At 32.5% G+C, this 18,626-nt stretch overlaps 1 protein-coding gene across 1 annotated transcript in view; it reads right to left on the bottom strand.

Moving 5' to 3' along the window:
- Positions 1-2,971: 2,971 nt before the first annotated feature.
- The window catches only part of LOC124373419 (b(0,+)-type amino acid transporter 1-like), a 33,212-nt gene continuing 17,557 nt past the window's right edge, over positions 2,972-18,626 (bottom strand). The window contains 7 exon segments of the mRNA XM_046831793.1: positions 2,972-3,138; positions 5,751-5,919; positions 7,010-7,159; positions 7,280-7,376; positions 9,971-9,984; positions 9,986-10,075; positions 16,976-17,099. Coding sequence (XP_046687749.1) covers positions 3,071-3,138; positions 5,751-5,919; positions 7,010-7,159; positions 7,280-7,376; positions 9,971-9,984; positions 9,986-10,075; positions 16,976-17,099 — 712 coding nt within the window. The 3' untranslated portion in view covers positions 2,972-3,070.

Below are 18,626 nucleotides of genomic sequence, written 5' to 3'. Positions count from 1 at the left end.
GGTACAATTGTATTACATCAACTGATACTATGACAATACTCGCTACGCTTTCTTTTGGGGAATCTTTCAAAATTAATGCTTGAAGTTACTGGCAAGGAAGTGATACAGGTGGTAGCACAACACCTAAACGTATCCAGTCCATCATGTACGCAATGAAAAAAATTAATTTTTTTGGAAACAATAGTAAAATTGTTTCAACATTTCCCAGAAAGACACTTAAAATACCTACTGCGGATTATTTCTGTAATAAATGATCATAGGGCTACCAAACACTGGTTATTCCTTATTATTAAATAGTAATTAACAAAAGTTGCTTTAAAGCCTGATTAAACTTTATATAAATATTTCTGTAAAGGAAGTTTTGTGCTTGTTAGGTAATATTTGTTTCAAGATTAAAGCATGAGGAAAATTTGATGTGTAACATTAAACAAAATTTCCCACAAACTTGCTGCTTTGTAGTATTTTCTCTTAAGACAGCATGTGCGCAAGTTGTATAAGGCTATACAATACTACTTTCAGTGAATAAAGAACACTAAGTGACATCAGAGGATTTACTGATAAAAACAAAATAAGCTTGAATAACAATAATTTACCAATTACACATGTGGAGAGTAATGTGTTTATTTTAATATAATTTCAAAATGTATGCTAAATTTTAGAATTTTACATTCAGAAATAGTTGTATTTACTTTTTTACTGTATAGACTAAATAAAAATCTGTTTACTTTTTATAAAAGATCTTGACTCTGAACATCAAGAGAGATAGAAGTTAAACTATTTTAATCCCTGATTACATCATTGATATGTATACTACTAATTAATTGTTTAACCAATTGGTTCAAAATTTGATCATAACTATATGAAGTATGTACTACAGTAAGTGATGTATCATTGCAAGCCTGGATTGAAGCAAATAAAGTGTTGTTTAATGCACATAGGCCTGAGATATATAAAGATTTAGTATAAAGATAGATAAATAAAGAGATAGTATAAAGTGAGTATAGAAGATTAGTTTCCTGTGATAATACTCAGGCGGGTTTGCAATGATAAGACCTCATACTATAGTATATAACAAGCAATTGAGGAATTTATTCCTTTTATTTAGAACCCAGTATTTTTTGTCTTTTTTAAACCTCAACTGCTATTTTAAAATATTCCTTTGCATTGTCTGGAGTTTTGGAAAATGTCCAACTCATTTCATTACTTTGTAGAATTACTCTAAATTTAGATGAAAAACAGGCATTTATAACAGCTGCACATTCAGGTATTTGTTTAATCAGGCTTGACCATAAACCAATCTTACTTGAAAAATCCTTACCTAATTTAACCTAGTTTAACAACCCAGCAGGGATCACTTCTAATTGGTTTATTTTGTACCTTCCAGTTGAACCTACCACTAGGCACAGCAAAAATTGATATGTCACTTAAATCTGGGCAACCTTATGGATGTCCTGAAGCAACACATCACTAACCGCAAATTTTGAGATTCTGGGGTGCAAGGGTAATATGATAGGTCTAGTCTACTGCGGGAGATGGCTGTTGGAGCTGGTAAGGTTCATTTCATTCCTTAAGTATCAGAGGTTCTTGGTAGCCTAAACAAGGGTGTGACACCCCCCTATCTGCTTTAACTGGAGAGGCTGGTTCAGAGCTGGCCTCCCCTTTTTCCAGGGGGACATGACTTTGATAGTCCCCTAATTCTTCCTCATGGATCTCAATAGGAGGCGGCCCCTACCTCCTAACCTTACCCATCCTGAATATTCTGTCACTCCGGAAGCAGCGCTAAGGTCCTTATAGGACTAAGTGCAATTTATAAGCTTCTTGTTATAAGAGAACAAAAAAAACCTAGTTTGACCCATTTATCCAAACATAACGTAAGTAACATTACATTATTACATAAGGTGAGCATTTTTAAATTACCTACCCTTTATCATTAGCATGTTTCTTACAACTAAAAAAATTGGATTCATGATTTGTTTTAACCATAAAAGTGGCAGTTATTATTTGACAGACTCTATTGATTTAAATATACATTGAAGATGTAGCTATAAATAGCAAAACAAAGTACTTTAAATTCCCTATATTCATGCATCCAGAATATCAATGATGAACTTATGAAAATTACCCATACCATTTTTATTACCACTTTTAGTCTCATAATAAATTCTAGATGAAAATATTGACATTTTTATAGTGGCAGTAATGAGGTGCTAAACATCTTTTCTTGTTATTTTTATTATTTGCAATACAATGTTCTTTTGTCTAAAACACAAAGCAGAAATAATTAAGCATTAAAATTATTACAAAATGTCAAATTGTTATAAGATGATTATAATCATTTTGTAAATTAGCTATTAAATCCTCTTTCTTTGCTGTGAAATACATTTTTTAGCTAGGCATTTTAACTATTTGATTAGCAATTCTACAAAGTGACTGAAAGAATTACGTATTTTTCCAAATCCCTGAAAATGTTCAGTCTATTGTGAAATGCCAGCCTTTGATTTTCAAATGCTAACATTTTTCAAAAAAATACTCTGTATGTGATATATAAATAAATGGATGAATTATTCACCTAATGCATTGATAAACCATTGTACTTGTAGTTAAAGCTATTTCAGATTAAATTTACTCTCTTTAATTTCATTTTTTCATTTTAGTTCATTCTAAATGTAAATATATTTTTTATTTTTATTTAATACCCAGCTGTTTCATGAAAACAATAAACTAGGATTGTCCTTTTTGTAATCCAGTAGTAAAGTAATTCCAATAAAAAAAGTTATAAAAAACAACTAGCTTGGGAATAGTAGGAAAATAAGGTCAGTCATATTTTCCATTATAAAACTTGTAAGTTGGTGTTGATTTGACGTTCACGGTAGAAGACAGACACAAGTAAAGCTGCATTCTCCTGCGACTCAACGTTGCCCCGGCCAGTTTTGTAGTTGAACACTTTGTCAGTTTCAAATAAAAATAAAAATCTACAAATTTTATGAAAATTTACATGTAATAATAAGAAAAATAAAATAGAGCAAATTAAAATGAAAATATGTGGTGATAGATGAAAGCCCTGTCTTACTTACCGCAACGATGAGCTGCCACGTGCCCCAGGGGAGCTGGCAGTGGGAGGCAAAACATTCGGCCACTCTGAAATTATAATCTCGCCAACACATGCCCTGTCATTGCCTATGTACTAACACTCTTGTACTAATCTACCAACATTCCTAACAGTGATAAATGATCTTATATATTATCATGTATGTACTAAATAAAAGAATCATTATTGAGTAGATGTCTCTCTTACTGTAAAAGAGACTGCCTATTGGATAATAACTTATATTAGAAAAGTTATAAGTACTTTAGTACAAGAACCGTTATGAGTTCTTTGTACAAGACCTGTCATATGAGGGCCAGTCTAAAGTTACTGAGATAAATACTGTATCCTTTACTTTGCTATTTTAACCATCAAATCTATTAGGAACAAATGTCTTAATATATATTGTGACTTAACATTGAATATTACCTTTCAAAACACTGCTGAGGGCTATTTTTTATGAACTGCAAGCTAATTTGAGCAATAGAATAATAATGCTCATTTAACTTTGAATTCTTTTACAATTCATTTAACAATTAAAATGCACATAAATACAACAAAGTGCGTGTGTAACTGAGATTCCAAACAAAATATACAATGCAATATATTCATGATAACAGGAAATTGGCATTCCTTGATGTATCAAAAATAACTAGTTCAAAACAAACTGAACACCACAACCATATTGTTGGTGGAACTAGAGCAAAAGAGGTACTGAGTGAAGACCTTGAGAAATTACAAACTAGATTTTTTTCTTTCTCACACATACGTTGGTTGTCTTTTAAATAAATGCGGGATTGATTTTTGACTGGCAGATGCTCACACAACAGATGAATGTTGTTTGTAACCTTGAAACTGCTATTGGGTGTTTCACTTTGTAGTGGAGCTTCATCAGCCTCTGTCTTAATCAATGTACGCACGAGAATTGGATGTGCATACAACAGTTCTTTTTCATTATGTTTTAAGCGGATGCTCCTATTGAGTTCAGATTGATTGTTACACTTCTGATTTGGGAAATGTCAGTCAGTAGTAGCATGAGTGCAGTTCAAACCAATATAACAAATTATTTGTTTTTCAAAATTCTATTTAAGCGCAACATGTAATTTAACACGTTCACCATACTGTGTACACCATCGAGTACATGCGATCTTTCACAACTGCCGTCATGTACCCAATCAGATACACACTGGACTTTCGTCAAGCGTGTCATATGCCCGATGGGGTACACATTGCTATACAATTCATTATTGCGTTTTTATTGTTTGCCTGCCTTGGTGGTTTGTTAAATGTCATCCTACGCTTGAATAAATACCTTAGACTATCGTGTACTCTGCTGGGTGCACAATTGGTTAATTTTTAAGGTAAATTAATATTTTGGGTACCACTTGGGGTACATTTCTCGTTTATTTTGGGTACCACTTGGGGTACATTTCTCGTTATTACTTAGCCATTTAAGGTAAAAAAAACTGTTACAGATTTTTGCAATTATTACTGAAAAATTCAACACAACAAATAAAAAGTCCAGAAATAAGAAGTCACCGTGAATATGTTAATGTGATATGTGAGTCCTCTTTGTAAACCAAATTGATGTTAGTTGAAGGTTTGTGATGTACTTTATTTTTAAACATTTTTGAAGCAGTTATGATTCTGTATTAAAATGTCTTTTACAAAACATTTATATAAGTACACTATTTTAATCAAAACTGGTAAATTTCAAGTACTGTTGGGAGACTGCTTGTAACTTAACTTAAAAATTTGACGAAAAACAAAGCACAATTTGATACCTGATATAATTATTGACAATTTAACTTAATCAGACTATTCAAGATCTTGCAGTACCTTACCTATCACAAAGACACTAATATGTGACTATTAATTTGATATGTTAATTAAATCTGATTTATATGATTTGCATCACATGGACTCCAGACAGCAGTGCAGGATGCTTTGACATTGATTACCACTATTGGTATGTTTAGCATTAGTACCGTGTATTCAAATATCTACTTATACTTAAACATTTGAATTTGGCCATAATTCAAGTGTTGAATACACCACGCAATAGATCATTATACAAGGAATAAAATCATTATAGAAGGAATATATATATATACAAGCTCAAACAATATTTAAAATCAAAGATCAAAGAGATTTTATAAAGTCACCTTAACTCCTGAGTGACCCTCATACTAATATAAGTACAGCTAAAATAATAATTCTTTACATTTGATTTTTAAACTGCCCATTTTAAACTGAAAGTCATTTTTAAACTATCTAAAAATTTATCACTTTATAAAGCAAATTAATTCTAAAAGTATTAGTTAGTGAAGCTTTTTATCTATTTTCATTTACTATTTAGTACCTTTATCTATTTATTTTCAAAATAAATATTACATTTCAAAAACTGTAGCATAAATAAACAAAAGTAGTTAAGCTTATGTCCACTTGAAAAAAGTTAAATTCTTGCTTTCTACAGCTACACTTTAACATTTTTACGTACATATGTAAAACCTGTACATATTTTATAAAAATATTCTACACTACATAAAGATAAAGCAGAATAGTTTATAATCAATACAACAGTTAATACAATTTACGTTTATAAAATAGTTAAATTGACTTACCATCATCAGTATGTATAAAAATTTGTAATAACAAAACTTACCCATGAGAGAAGGGTTGTACTGGTAGTGTACGAAGGGAACATAGAAGACAAGTCCAGCAACGATGAAGAGACAAGCGTAGAGGTACTCCACTTGGGGAGTGTCTATTATAGGGGCTATAATCAGATATGTAGAGATCACCAGCACCAACACAGGAATGATAATTGGCACCTGAAATTAGGATGTAGTTATTTTATGAATAGCAGTAAAGTTGTTCTCATGATTAGATCCTACATTAACTTAAATATTTGTACTTACTGACTCTTTTAACAGTTCCCGTGATACCACATTGGCATCATGACTTTATGCTAGTGGTATAATAAAAGGGCAGATGAGGGGAATAGAACCCCCTCCCAAAAGTCTTAAATAATTTTAAAAATATATGTATAAAAGCAATCCAACTTGTTTAAAATTGTGAAATGTTTTACTTTGAACTAGGTATATTTAATCTATTTATATTTAGACTTATTCGGATTTATTCCATCCCCCCTCCCCCTAGAGTAGTATGCTCCTCAATCAGATTCAACTACCCTTCCCCAAAGCTTAAGTGCTAGTTACGCCACTGACCTCAGTGCTATAATACATGTTAATTTAGACTACGAAGAATACCAAACTGACTTTGGTGGGTTTCTATATATTAATTCTGAAAATGTACTTTTTTTATTGCTTCTGACCTTAGTATTAGCTGACTCATATTTGTTCTAGTTCCTTAGATGTTTTGCACAATATTGGGCAGATTACCGAGTTTGTCCCGAAAATACAGTACAGTAAATATAACTCACCAAGGCAAGGAGTTGGCTTTAGCACTATCAGTACTGATGAAGCCACAATAGTGTTATAGGACTTTCTATATAAAATCAATTTATTTATAGAATATGACTATATTTAGCATTTATAAACAATAATTTATATTGAGTTTTTTCGTTTCCCCATAGTTTTACCACAAGTATTATATTAGTTTGGGGCATGACAACACCATTAGTACCAGACACGTGGTTGCGTTCTAAAACTTTTCACATGTTTTTTAATCATTCAACAATTATAAAAGCCATAGAATCAGATTTTTGGGCCAAGGGTATCACACTTCTTATATTGGCTGAACTTTTCAGTGTATTAATACATATCAGAAAAGAATCTGCTCTTTTATTATTATTCTATAAAGATCTCTCTTTTCAAGCAGAATACATTATCATTTGAGAGTTGGATACAGTTACTATCACTATTTATCTGTTTTGGAGTTATTGAGTAGATGTTTTTTCACCTTGTAGGGCCTTGGAAAGTTTGGCCTGGTGAATCTCATGACGATAAGAGCCAGCATTGCTCCTCCGTAGAAGATCCAAGCTGTAAAACTGAAGAAGTCTATCAGAGAGTCTATTGTCCCTGACAGGACCATGGCTATTGCTATTATTGACTGAAACAAAACATGTTGTCACTTTAAGTATATATTTATTACTGCATGCTGTATTATTCTGTTTAGAAGTTAAGACTACAAGTGTCTGACTAAACAAGTATTTTGCCTCGTTACACTTACATGGAATATGAGTCCGGGAGCAGGAGTCATCCGCCTGATATGGACAAATGACAAAATGCCCATTAAGTGACCTTCTCGGCTGGCAGCAAAACATAACCTACAAACAATAAACTGATTAGATATACCAATTAATGAAAACATTTAGAAGCCATTTTTGTACATTTTAATTTTACTCAAGTGTAAGTTTACTGTATCACACAATTTATCTTACAATTTTCATAAATATTATTGACTACACATAACGTAGCTGTGGTGTGAAGGTTGATTCAATGTGCATGCAGAGTTTAGCTCCGGTTAACAACTTTCCTCTTAGTATTTAGAGCTTCTTCACCACCAATCTTTTTTCGATCTCTTCAGGCGAACATGACTCCGGATTAGGGTTCAAGTCTGTGACAGTATCAGATTCCAGACACTGCACTAAGAGGAAAGTGAACTGGAGCTAAACTCAACACTCACATTATTCACTCCATAAATTTATTTTAACATTAAATTCTACTTCTACCTCCATATCCTCAATGTAACAGTAACTGTCTGCAGTTCAGTCTGTAGAACTTACAGGATACATTTATTTCAGATATTCCGGAAATTGTACGAGGGTCACTCAGAAAGTTTTTAGACATATGGAAACTTTTTGTGCTAAACTTACTAAATGTTAGGTGTGTTCAAAGTAATCCTATTGAACGTAAGTATACTTTTGAAATCAGATCTCCACTTGTTGCAAACACCCAGTCACTCAAATTTTCAAATGGAATCAAAATATTGATTACTTTCGGCATCTGAAGAAAAGTGATGACCACGCACATTTTTCTTCAGATTGAAAAACACACAGCGAAATAAGGTTAATAAGGTGGGTGCTCATGTTTATGCCTTTTCAACCAAAAATTCCAAAGTCTTACAGCATTGTGACAAGAGGCATTGCCATGGTGCAGCACTAAACTCTTAATGTTCAAGTCCTGAAGAACTTCTGGCATGCATTGTTCAATATACTAACTCTGTTCAAGAGTTGTGATGACATAAATAGTATGTGCGTCTCATCACCAGTGGCATCCGATGATCACCATTATTAAGCAGTTGGAAGGTCTGTTGGCTGTTTCTCACATGCTTAGCTTTTATTCATCTGTCAAATCGTAATGTACCCTTAAAAAATCTTTTCCTGAGTTTTAAAAACTGGTGTGATATTGTTCGCGTTGCAGAAGATCTAATCCCTGGAGAATCTCCAATCATTAAATAAGTGCAGTGTCTGTCCTCTTGGATCATAGCGCACTCCCAATCAACGTTTTCCTTGAGTGAAAACAGAATACAGCCTTCCTGAAGTTTGTCACCTTGAAGCGAATTATGGCCCCTGTGAAATTCCTCAAAAGTACCACCTAAAAACAGTGGCACAGAATAGTGCTTCAGAACCAAAACAAATTTTGAGATGTTTGATGCAACTCCTCTTGAGACAAAAATGACAATTATAGCCCAAAAATGCTCTTTCGATAACTCCATTACTTCATGAAATTGATCTTTGCGAACAGATGACACAAGTACACTGATGAATCCAAATTGATGTCAGGTACTGATAGGTGCTTGGACAATCAGATAAAAATTAGATAATTAAAATAGGCAATAACTTTCAGAGTGACCATCGTAGAAGATCTGAGACACAGGAAATATTAAACACAGAATCATTACTGGAGTACAGTTCAAAGCACAATCTACAGCCAGGCTTAGGATCTACCATTTACAGGACAAATCACACAACTAGCGTTTTATGTTGAATGGTCCTAGTTACTACCTTAGTGAAATGTCTGGATTTGTATTGTTTTTGGTCTAGAATATCATAGTACACCCCTTTCATGTATGTAAGAGAGTTGCTTGACCAGTTTCTGGCTGATCAGTGTTGAACCCATATTCAGCAACCAATTTCGACTCCCTTGACTCATTTCATGTTTCCAGAAAAATTACTGGAAGAATAACTGTGCTTCGGTGCAATGAAGTTGAGTATTTAATATTTAACGTGACTTGGTAATAGTGGTAAATAGCATATTGTACAAAAACTTGTGTATATAGTGAAGATTTTGATAGTGCAGCCAATATTAGTGTATGTAATTATTAAATTCAATAAGCGATAATTCAATTTAATTATCTTATTCATTTTGAAACATTAAGAGAGATTAGAATAATTAAGTTTATATTAGAGTGATATTAGATAACTTTAGCAGTTCTATTTGGTTTGAACTGAATCAAGTAATCTTTAGCTATTCAAAAATTAAATATAAACTTGTTTTCCCACAAAGCAGTCTACTGTATCCTTAATATATAGATTTAATTATTTTGAAATACATAAATTAGTTCTTGGAATTGAGTTGAGGAATACACAGCTTTCTTTCCAAAATTAGTTGTTGGTATTAGGAAACCTGTTTGAAATTTAATATAAGTGTCAATTGACTCTATAACAAAATAAAATAATAACTCTATAATAAAAGATAAATAGCATTTACTTCTTATAGCAAAAAGTAATATAGTTTTTATGAACAGAAAAAACAAACAACAGAATTCATGAACATTACTTTCTTGTTAAGCCAAGCTCATTTTAATAAACTCAATCATTCAACTCAATTTGTGCTATTAGCTTACTTTTGAAACAAAAATATAATCCCATTATTTGTTTTTCAAGTTTGTTGCCACATGAAAAAGTAAAGAACTTACCTTCCTGCAGCAAAAAAGTGTTCCATTGGCTGAGCCAAAAGTAGAGATTGTAACAGATAATGGTATCAGCCATGCCATTACACCCAGGATACGGTTACCAAAAGTCTGAAACACATGTAACTCATCACAGCCTGTGATATAATTATTATATTTATCATCCCACAGAGGCAACATAAATACAAACTACTTCAATATATAAAATTGTAATAATTTAGCATTACAAAGTACTGTTTTTATTCATACAGTATTTGCATGTTTTATTATGTGTTTAAAACACTTGGTAGATAAGTAATATTAACTACACCTGTCAACAAATTATTCTATTTTTTTTTAAGTAATGAACATTTATAAACCATAATTGACAGTGATACAAACATAAATATATCAAGTCCTACCTGTTTATTATAATAATTGTTTAAAAAATACAGAAAATATATAACAAATTTGGGTTAAGTGCACCTGTAATGCCAATTAATTAGGTTCTTAAACGGTGCAATCAGTTTTGGGTGGGTTAAATTTATTTAAATATTTAACAGTTTGTTTAGTCATAATCTAATAACTTTCCTGAAAATAGAAAAATTAAAAACATACTTTAAATCACCAGGGTTGGATTTACATATGGGCTGACAGAGATATAACCCAGGACGGCAGATCTTATAGAGAGGGCGGTAAACTGTGGAAGAGATTTAAAAAATATAATGTATAAAGTGAAAAGGGAAGTTCGAAAGAAAGTGATAAAATATATTATAACTAAACTTAATATAAGACAAACAGGCAGGCTCTGCTATTATTGAAAATAGGGATTCACTGATTAAAAATGAATCTACTCAACATATGGTTCAGATTCCCTACACAATATGCAATCATCTTATAGCCTGTTGCATGATCGACATGGCACAATGTCACCAGATCCTGCAACAGTCCCATACCAGGCCATTGCCTGAGCGATCGCAGATGGATTTTTGTACAAGTGAGTACTCCTCACACAACACTTCTGGTCTATTTCACATTTTATGGTGTTCAGTAATATATTGAATGTGCTGATGTTGTCACTGGAACAATTGGTTGTATCTGGTTTGGGTAGTATTTTTATGCAAATAAACCAAAAAGAAGAAGATGCTATGTGATTGATTGCTTGGAAAAGAGTATGAATTCTTTATAATAAGCCACCATAACTGGTAAAAAGTTTATATTTTTCTGTATAGGTCTTTGAGTCACATAAAGCTATATAAAAAAATTCAATTTATTACAAATAACCGTTCTCAACTTAAAAAATTAGAAGTGAAAAATACAAAATCGGAGCTGTCTGGGTAATTCTGGAGCATTGAAAGTTTAAATATTATATTTTGGTTTGTCCCTGATTCAGGAATATCTGAAGAAGTTGGTAGAGAGTGCAGGAACACATGTGTATTTATCATTCCTGTTTAATTTGCCGCTAATTAGTGTGCAACCTGATTATTTCAGGTGGCAACACATTTTAGATTTTTATGACATAGGTGCTAAAATACTATTACCTAATGTGGTAGGTTTGGGGAGTGTAAAATGGCAGTCATCTTAAGGTAGATTTTCAAATGCTCCTCTGTTTATCACTCCACGAGGAAATGAAGGCATTTAAAGTAGTATTTAGGGACATATTGTAATGAAGCCTCCAGGAAAAGGACTAAAAATAAAGATATGCATTTTTTATACTATTGAAACTGGACTCATGACTGAATGGAAGGGAATTTCTTTTCTTAAGTTATATTATACTAACCAACATGTCATAACCTTAAATTATTGAAGTACTTATATTAAAATATTAACAATCATGTTATGTATGAAATCATATAATTATGTACTGTAAAATAATTCACATTCTGATTTCCTTAAGCCTGGTTAAAAAATGCCATGTTTTCCTACTTTAAATTACTATAACTTCTTTTGGAACCATCAAACAACGTTTTATATTTTATCTATCTTCTGGGATTCTGAAATTAAAATAGATTTACCCAACCACAATTTAATTTCATCACTTTAAACCCTTTATACGCTTAAACAGTCTTTACAGAATACATCTCCAGTAACAACAAATAGTTATTTAGCATTCTAAAGATTGTCAGCACATTGGTACTTAGGCCGTCGGTTCTATTAAAGGCTTGTTTTCAATTCTTTTATCCTCCATAGTTGAAATAGACACCTTTACATCCATTTCATCCAAATGGGTAAGGCTGAATTGATATTGGTGACACAGAAAGACTGATTACAATATACACTAGCTTAAAATAAACACCAACATTTCGGCTAGCTGTGTTACAGAACTATGTCACCAGTATTGTAAGGTATGTTATATATATTACATCTGTGAGAATACTTTATAATCATAAAGTGTATTAGGAAAAAGCGATATATATATATATATACATCATATCATCATTGTTTTCTGCCTTCAGCACAATGAAATAACTATGTATTGTTCTGTCACTTAAATGGGACCATCATCTTTACTGATTGTAACAAGTACTAGGCTGGAGGTTTTGTTATCTAACACACTAAAAGAGCTATTTTGTTTCGCACGCCTCTGAAATCCCAGGTGCTGTATAGTTTCAAAATATATTCTATCATCGTGCATCTTCTTGTGATATGTCCAGATGGGCTTCAATAACTCACTTGTTTAAATCTTTACATTGGTTATCCAAAACATTTTGATATGTGAGGTCAAATCCTTGTAATACAACAATCACAGCTGAAAAAGGGGACTTATAGTGGTTTGAATATGATATAGTTGGATTTGATTTTTCGGTTTAACGTAATGGCTATGTAAAATTTCCAGAGTTCTGAAAAAGAGATGATAGAATGTTTGGGCTCAGTGATATATTAATGACAAAGCGTATACTGTCAGGTGTAAGATTTTTTTGTACATGCCATTGTGTACAAGCAGGATTACACTATGATTTAGTAAAGCGTGTTGTATGCTCCATTGGTACATATATTAGACATTGGGTGAAGTGAATAAAACCTAGCATTTGCTAAGTCTAAGAGATTTTTAAGCTACTGCTTGGTTTGGTGTGAATAAAAAGCTAGCAGTTGCTAGGGGGTAGGAGTTGCTAGGATTTTTCCGGAAACCTAGCACTTGCTTACAATACCGAGTGAATAAAACACAACTTCTCAATTTAAAAGCTAGCAACTGCTAGGCTTTTGTTAAGTCAGCACCGAGGCATGCTAGCTTTTTACTTAGTTGTTTGTTGGACATCAGCCATGGCGGAGTTTATGCAAGTTCGACAGCATAAACATTATGGTGCTCGACGAGAGATAAAATAAGTATAAGGAACTGTTAAGGTTTTGAGTCCGAAAGTATTGATTTTTTAGCCGCGGAGTTTTTGAATGAAACTGACACTCGTGGCGGTGGACTTTCTCCAAGGAAACAAATGGAGGTTTTCTTACGTTTCGTAGCCGATCCTGGTTTTCAGTCTGGCATAGCCGAGGACGTTGGCGTTCACGAACTATCAGCATGCAAAACTGTAAGCTATGTTATGGATAAGATTATTGATAGAGCTAATTTTGGATACATTTTCCAGCAGCTTAATGAAGCAAAAATTCAATGGATACATTTTCCGTTTAGCCAACTGTGAGTCGAAGAAATTAATGAAGCAAAAATTCAATGGCAGAGAAATTCCGTTTACCAACTGAGATCGGGCGCTAGATTGCACTCAAGTACAAATAAAAAGCCTAATCTGCATGGGGACGAATATGTAAATAGAAAAGGGTGTATTACAATAAATGTACAGGGTACATGTGACGCTCTTGAAAGATTTACTAGCATAAGTGCAGAGTGGCCAGGGAGTGTGCATGACGCACGAATTTGGCGCAGAAGTCCAGTTAGGGAGATCATGTCACGTTTTGATGGTAGAGTATGTCTTCTTGGCGATTCCGGGTACGGAATATCACCATGGTTTAATAACCCCTTTTTCAAACCACCAACAAATGAAGCAGAAAGGCGGTTTTAATTTGCTGTCATTCTAGGGAAAGAGTTGTGATCGAAAGGTGTTTTGGACAGATAAAAAGAAGATTTCCGATTACTGGGTAACTGTGTTTCGTGTGGCTTCGGAAAAAGTGCCTAAAGTAGTCGTCTGTTGTGCAGTCCTACATAATATTGCCAAATATCTTGGTGATGTTTATGATGACAATTTTTGAGGATCAATGGTGACGATGAAATTGAAGAAATAGACGTTACAACATGAGAATCCAGGAACTATGGTCGAGGTGCTGACAAGCGAAGAGAAATGATGTTGTTTGTAAATCAATAAAGTGAGTATTTACTCGAATTACCCATGTCTTGTGACCGTTTTACAAAATACAACAAATGGGAAAAAGTTGGGGCCAGTTAGCTGGTACTGTTTTAATTTTTTTTTGGTTTTTTTTTTGGTTTTTTTTTTTTGTTTTTTTTTTAGGGATTAGGGATAAAGGTTAGTGGTATATTTATTTATTATTTCGATAACAATTTACTACTTAGCTAGGAAATATTAATTTATAAGTTTAGGTAAACATGAAAATCTTCATTATCAGTTTGAGAAGCAACATCTTGAGAAGAACTTTTCTTCTCATTTTCAAGTTTATTTTTTTTCTCTTTTCAGTTTCAATTTGTTCAACTGCATTTGCTGCAGCAAAACAATCCGTTGAAGTTGAGGTTTAGAGAGGTCCTTTGTTTCATCACTTTCATAGGCCATAACGGTTTTTTGGCACTTTTTCTCACTTTAGTCACAGTTTTTTTTTTCCGCCACAAACAGTTCCTTCATTGCTAAGGTTCTCGTCGTCGGACTGCTCAACTTCAGCTAGGGTTTTCGTCGCTGATGTTGTAGGATTGCTTGATGTTCCAATAGAAATACTCCCTGGTACTTTAGAAAATACAGGTTGTTTCCTTGACTTAAAAAAATCATGAAATTCGGTTTCCCCATGATTTCATCTTTATTGGCTTGTTCCCAGTTTGTTTTTTGTCTGTTTTTATTTTGATATTCGACTTCATATTACTCAACAGCTTATTTAGTTTGAACAACTGTTACAACTTTCCCGTAGCTGATGAGTAATCCTCACTGACAATTTTCCAGGCATCTTTTTTGGCCTTAACAGCAGATGGAGTTTTGCATTTTTCAATTATTACTGGGTGTTGAGTCACCAGTTTGACAAACAAAGCCCTGTCTAAATATTTATCGTCACCAACATCTTCGTCGCTGGATGACATGACTGCTGTGATGGTAAACTAATTTCCAATCAAACAGTCGAACAGTCGAAATAATTATCCTGAACACAAAGCGAACTACAAGCGAACTGACTAGTGAGTAGTGACAAGAGACAAGACTGCATCGAAAACGGAGCGGCGCCGGGCGCGGCGCTGCGGCGGAGGAGAGAGGAGGGGGGAACAAGTCACAACATGAAAACCTAGTTGTTGCTAGGCTTAGCAAGTGCTATGCCTAGCAGTTGCTCAAGTTTTTTTTCCTGTTACTTCTTAAACTAGGGTAGATGTTTCTACCTAGACCTAGCATTTGTTTATTCACTCCGATTTGAGGAAGAGCTAGGACTAGGGGCTAGGTGCTAACCAGTAGATTCTAGGTTTTATTCACTCCACCCATTATCTTGTGTTTTATGAATTTGCCTAAATTTATGAATTGTTTATTATGAGCATGCACTTATGTAAATGCTTCAGAATACAATGTACCAAGTTGGGTGCACAATTCGTCTCCCCAAAGAATAAAAGTTCCAAATCACAATTTCTCAGGAATACAAAAACAAAATTATGCCTCATTGAAAACGGTTTTCGTTACTGGCAGTTATAATCATGGATGGATGTTATTCCACTTTGTGCTTGGGACGACTAATTATGGAATTTTCACATCATTCTAAAAAATCACAACATTTTATAATACAAGATATTAATTTATAGTGACACATTTTGCTTTCTTCCTTTATGCCCAGTTGACCTACAGGCCTTTAAGACACATCTTTCTTGAGTTACTGAATCAGCCGATCCGACAAAACAGGAACTTTTATATGCCAGAAACATGACACCCAGATAGATCACCCCATTGGTTACCCCTTAGAATACACATAAAAACAAAATAGAACAGAAATAATTTTGTTTACAAAATTTGTCCTCTTATAAATTTAAACATTTCATGTGATAAAATACATTCTACTGGCATTGTTAATGTAAAATATGACATAAATAACAATGTCAGAGCTCCCCATTATTAGAAAGTGTTAATCAGCCAATCTGTTATTCAAAACTATATTTAAAATCCAAAAAACATTAACACACTATATAATACAATGTCTTATAAAATAAGGTCAATTGATGTTCATATAAAACTAATTCAAAACCATAGTAGTAAACTCTACTTATAATATGTTAACACTTCAAATACTCCAGCAGTGCACTGTTTTCAACTGCACAGTAAGGAAATGATTGCGGAACTAGGGTAGAGTATGATGATATTGTGGACAGAGAGTTAGGGATATGACATCCTGTTTGCAGGACAAAAGATTCCTATTGCAAAATGTTGACATAATCTGATACTACAAGGGACTAATACATTTTGGAAAATAGAATTTTTAAAATAAGCAAAGACCATGCATTCTAGTCATGGTTTTCGTAATCTAACTTTCACAAAATCTTTTAATTAATTTACTCCTTACAATTTTCTAAAACCTCAATTATTTTAAAAATTAAGTTTAGTTTTAACTAATAAAATAATAAAAAATAGTCACTTCCTGAGTATTAGTTTTGTTGCTACCTCATAATTGTTCACTGGTTCCAATCATCATACCTCTCAGTAAATAATTTTGTAACACAAGTTTTGACTCGTACTAAATACATTTTTCTTAAACTCCTGCTGCAAAATATGATTATTATTAAAAATGTTGAGTTGTTATAAACCTTTGGGCAAAACTAGTAAATAAAATATTTGTTCAAATATTAGTGTTATTGTTATTATAGGGATTGCTAGAGAACTACGATATTGTTGTTGTACTCACAACGGCAACTGCCTCTGACTCTACCATCTCTGCGGGAGACATCACGGCCAGGTAGGAGATGTTTATCAGCACGTAGCAAACAGTCACCAGAGGGATTCCGATGATTATTGCCCGCGGTAGGTTCCTATCAGTGTCCACACCAGTTAGTAGATCCATTGGGCATAGTAGCAAATAGTAGTTGACTGTATATGGTTATTTTGATTGAAGAAAAGCAAAATTTATAATTTTTTTTATAAACAGTATATAATTTTTCTACTGTTTATCCTAATTTTAATTTTTTGTAGTTTTTAAAACATTTTTGTGCATGGATGCATGACTTCTTACAAGTGACACATCAGCTGAATTAATTTTTGTTTGTAATTTGTCCTATAAAAAAAATTACCCATTCATCAATAATGATGAAATACTGCAAATATTTCATAGGTCTAAAGCTTATATTTGTACTGCATTTGCAATTATCTTTTATTTATTATGCTCTTGATGATAGTTTTCTAATTTTGGGTGATTTTATAGACAGAATTTATCAAACTTTTAATAGGTCATAATGGTTAGGGTGACAGTCCCACAGTTTGGAAGGCAAAATGTATTTAAATCCAAAAATATATTATAATGAAATATACAGCCCTAATTGGTTATTTAAATATACAAAATCTTTAATTATTACAATTTGTTGTATTTTTTAGATTTAATGTTTAATTGAAATTATAATTAATCCGTTTAAAGAACTATTATAAATTATTAACTATTATAAATGAAAACGAAACTCAAATCATAATTCTAGTGAAAAGTGTATGAATGCCTAGTGTCACCTAGTACATATTCTTGCTTAGGTGGCAATAAAAGTTATTATTTAAAATTCATTTTATGTTGTGTTATCTAAGTAAAAGCTTCTAAAACTAATCTAAAAGTTACATCTCAAGCCATAATATCTTTAGTGCGTAAGATTTTTGTAAAATATGCAGCGTTAAACACAAAGCTTTCTGTATAAAAAATACACCAAATTTAACCTACACAGAGAAGAAACTAATTGTAAAATGTCAAGGGAAACGGGCTGGGTATCTCGGAGAAAGTCAGGAGACTTATAAAATCAGTAAAATAAAATGACAAACAGATTTAAAGATAACACTTACATTTTTATAAAAACATGAGTAACATTTTATATGTGAAATGATTTGTTATAAATATGATGATATTTTATTCATTTAAAATATAACAAATTTTGGTTTGCCACTATTTCTAAGTCAAAATTATGCAATGTTTGTATTTCTCTTGTTTATCTGTATAAACTTTTAAGTTTTAATTTTCATACCAAAAGCTAAAAATTTCTCAAAGATCTATAAAATATTTATCTCTTTTTATTGCTCTACAGTAAGTCGTGATAGTTATTATTTTCTAGTGAAAGATGTTTTTTTACCGAAAAATTCCAATAGAATCATTGTTATCAGAGTTTATAGAAATAAAATTGTAACATAAAATCTATTAATTAATTATGACTATTCATTAAGCCTTTCTTGGTTTAAAAATCGTAAATGTTAAAAAATACTATTAACTTTGTTGTTAGGTGTGATTTGTTAAGTGAGGGGATTGTCATTAACCCTCTCAGTTCTGGCCAACTATCTATGTGAAATAAAACATGAATTAATGATTGTAA

Source organism: Homalodisca vitripennis, unplaced genomic scaffold (genome assembly GCF_021130785.1).
Source record: "Homalodisca vitripennis isolate AUS2020 unplaced genomic scaffold, UT_GWSS_2.1 ScUCBcl_5466;HRSCAF=12193, whole genome shotgun sequence".
Classification (NCBI taxonomy): Eukaryota; Metazoa; Arthropoda; class Insecta; order Hemiptera; family Cicadellidae; genus Homalodisca; species Homalodisca vitripennis.
Note: the sequence above shows the minus strand (reverse complement) of the source record. Positions and strands in the feature narration are given on the sequence as shown.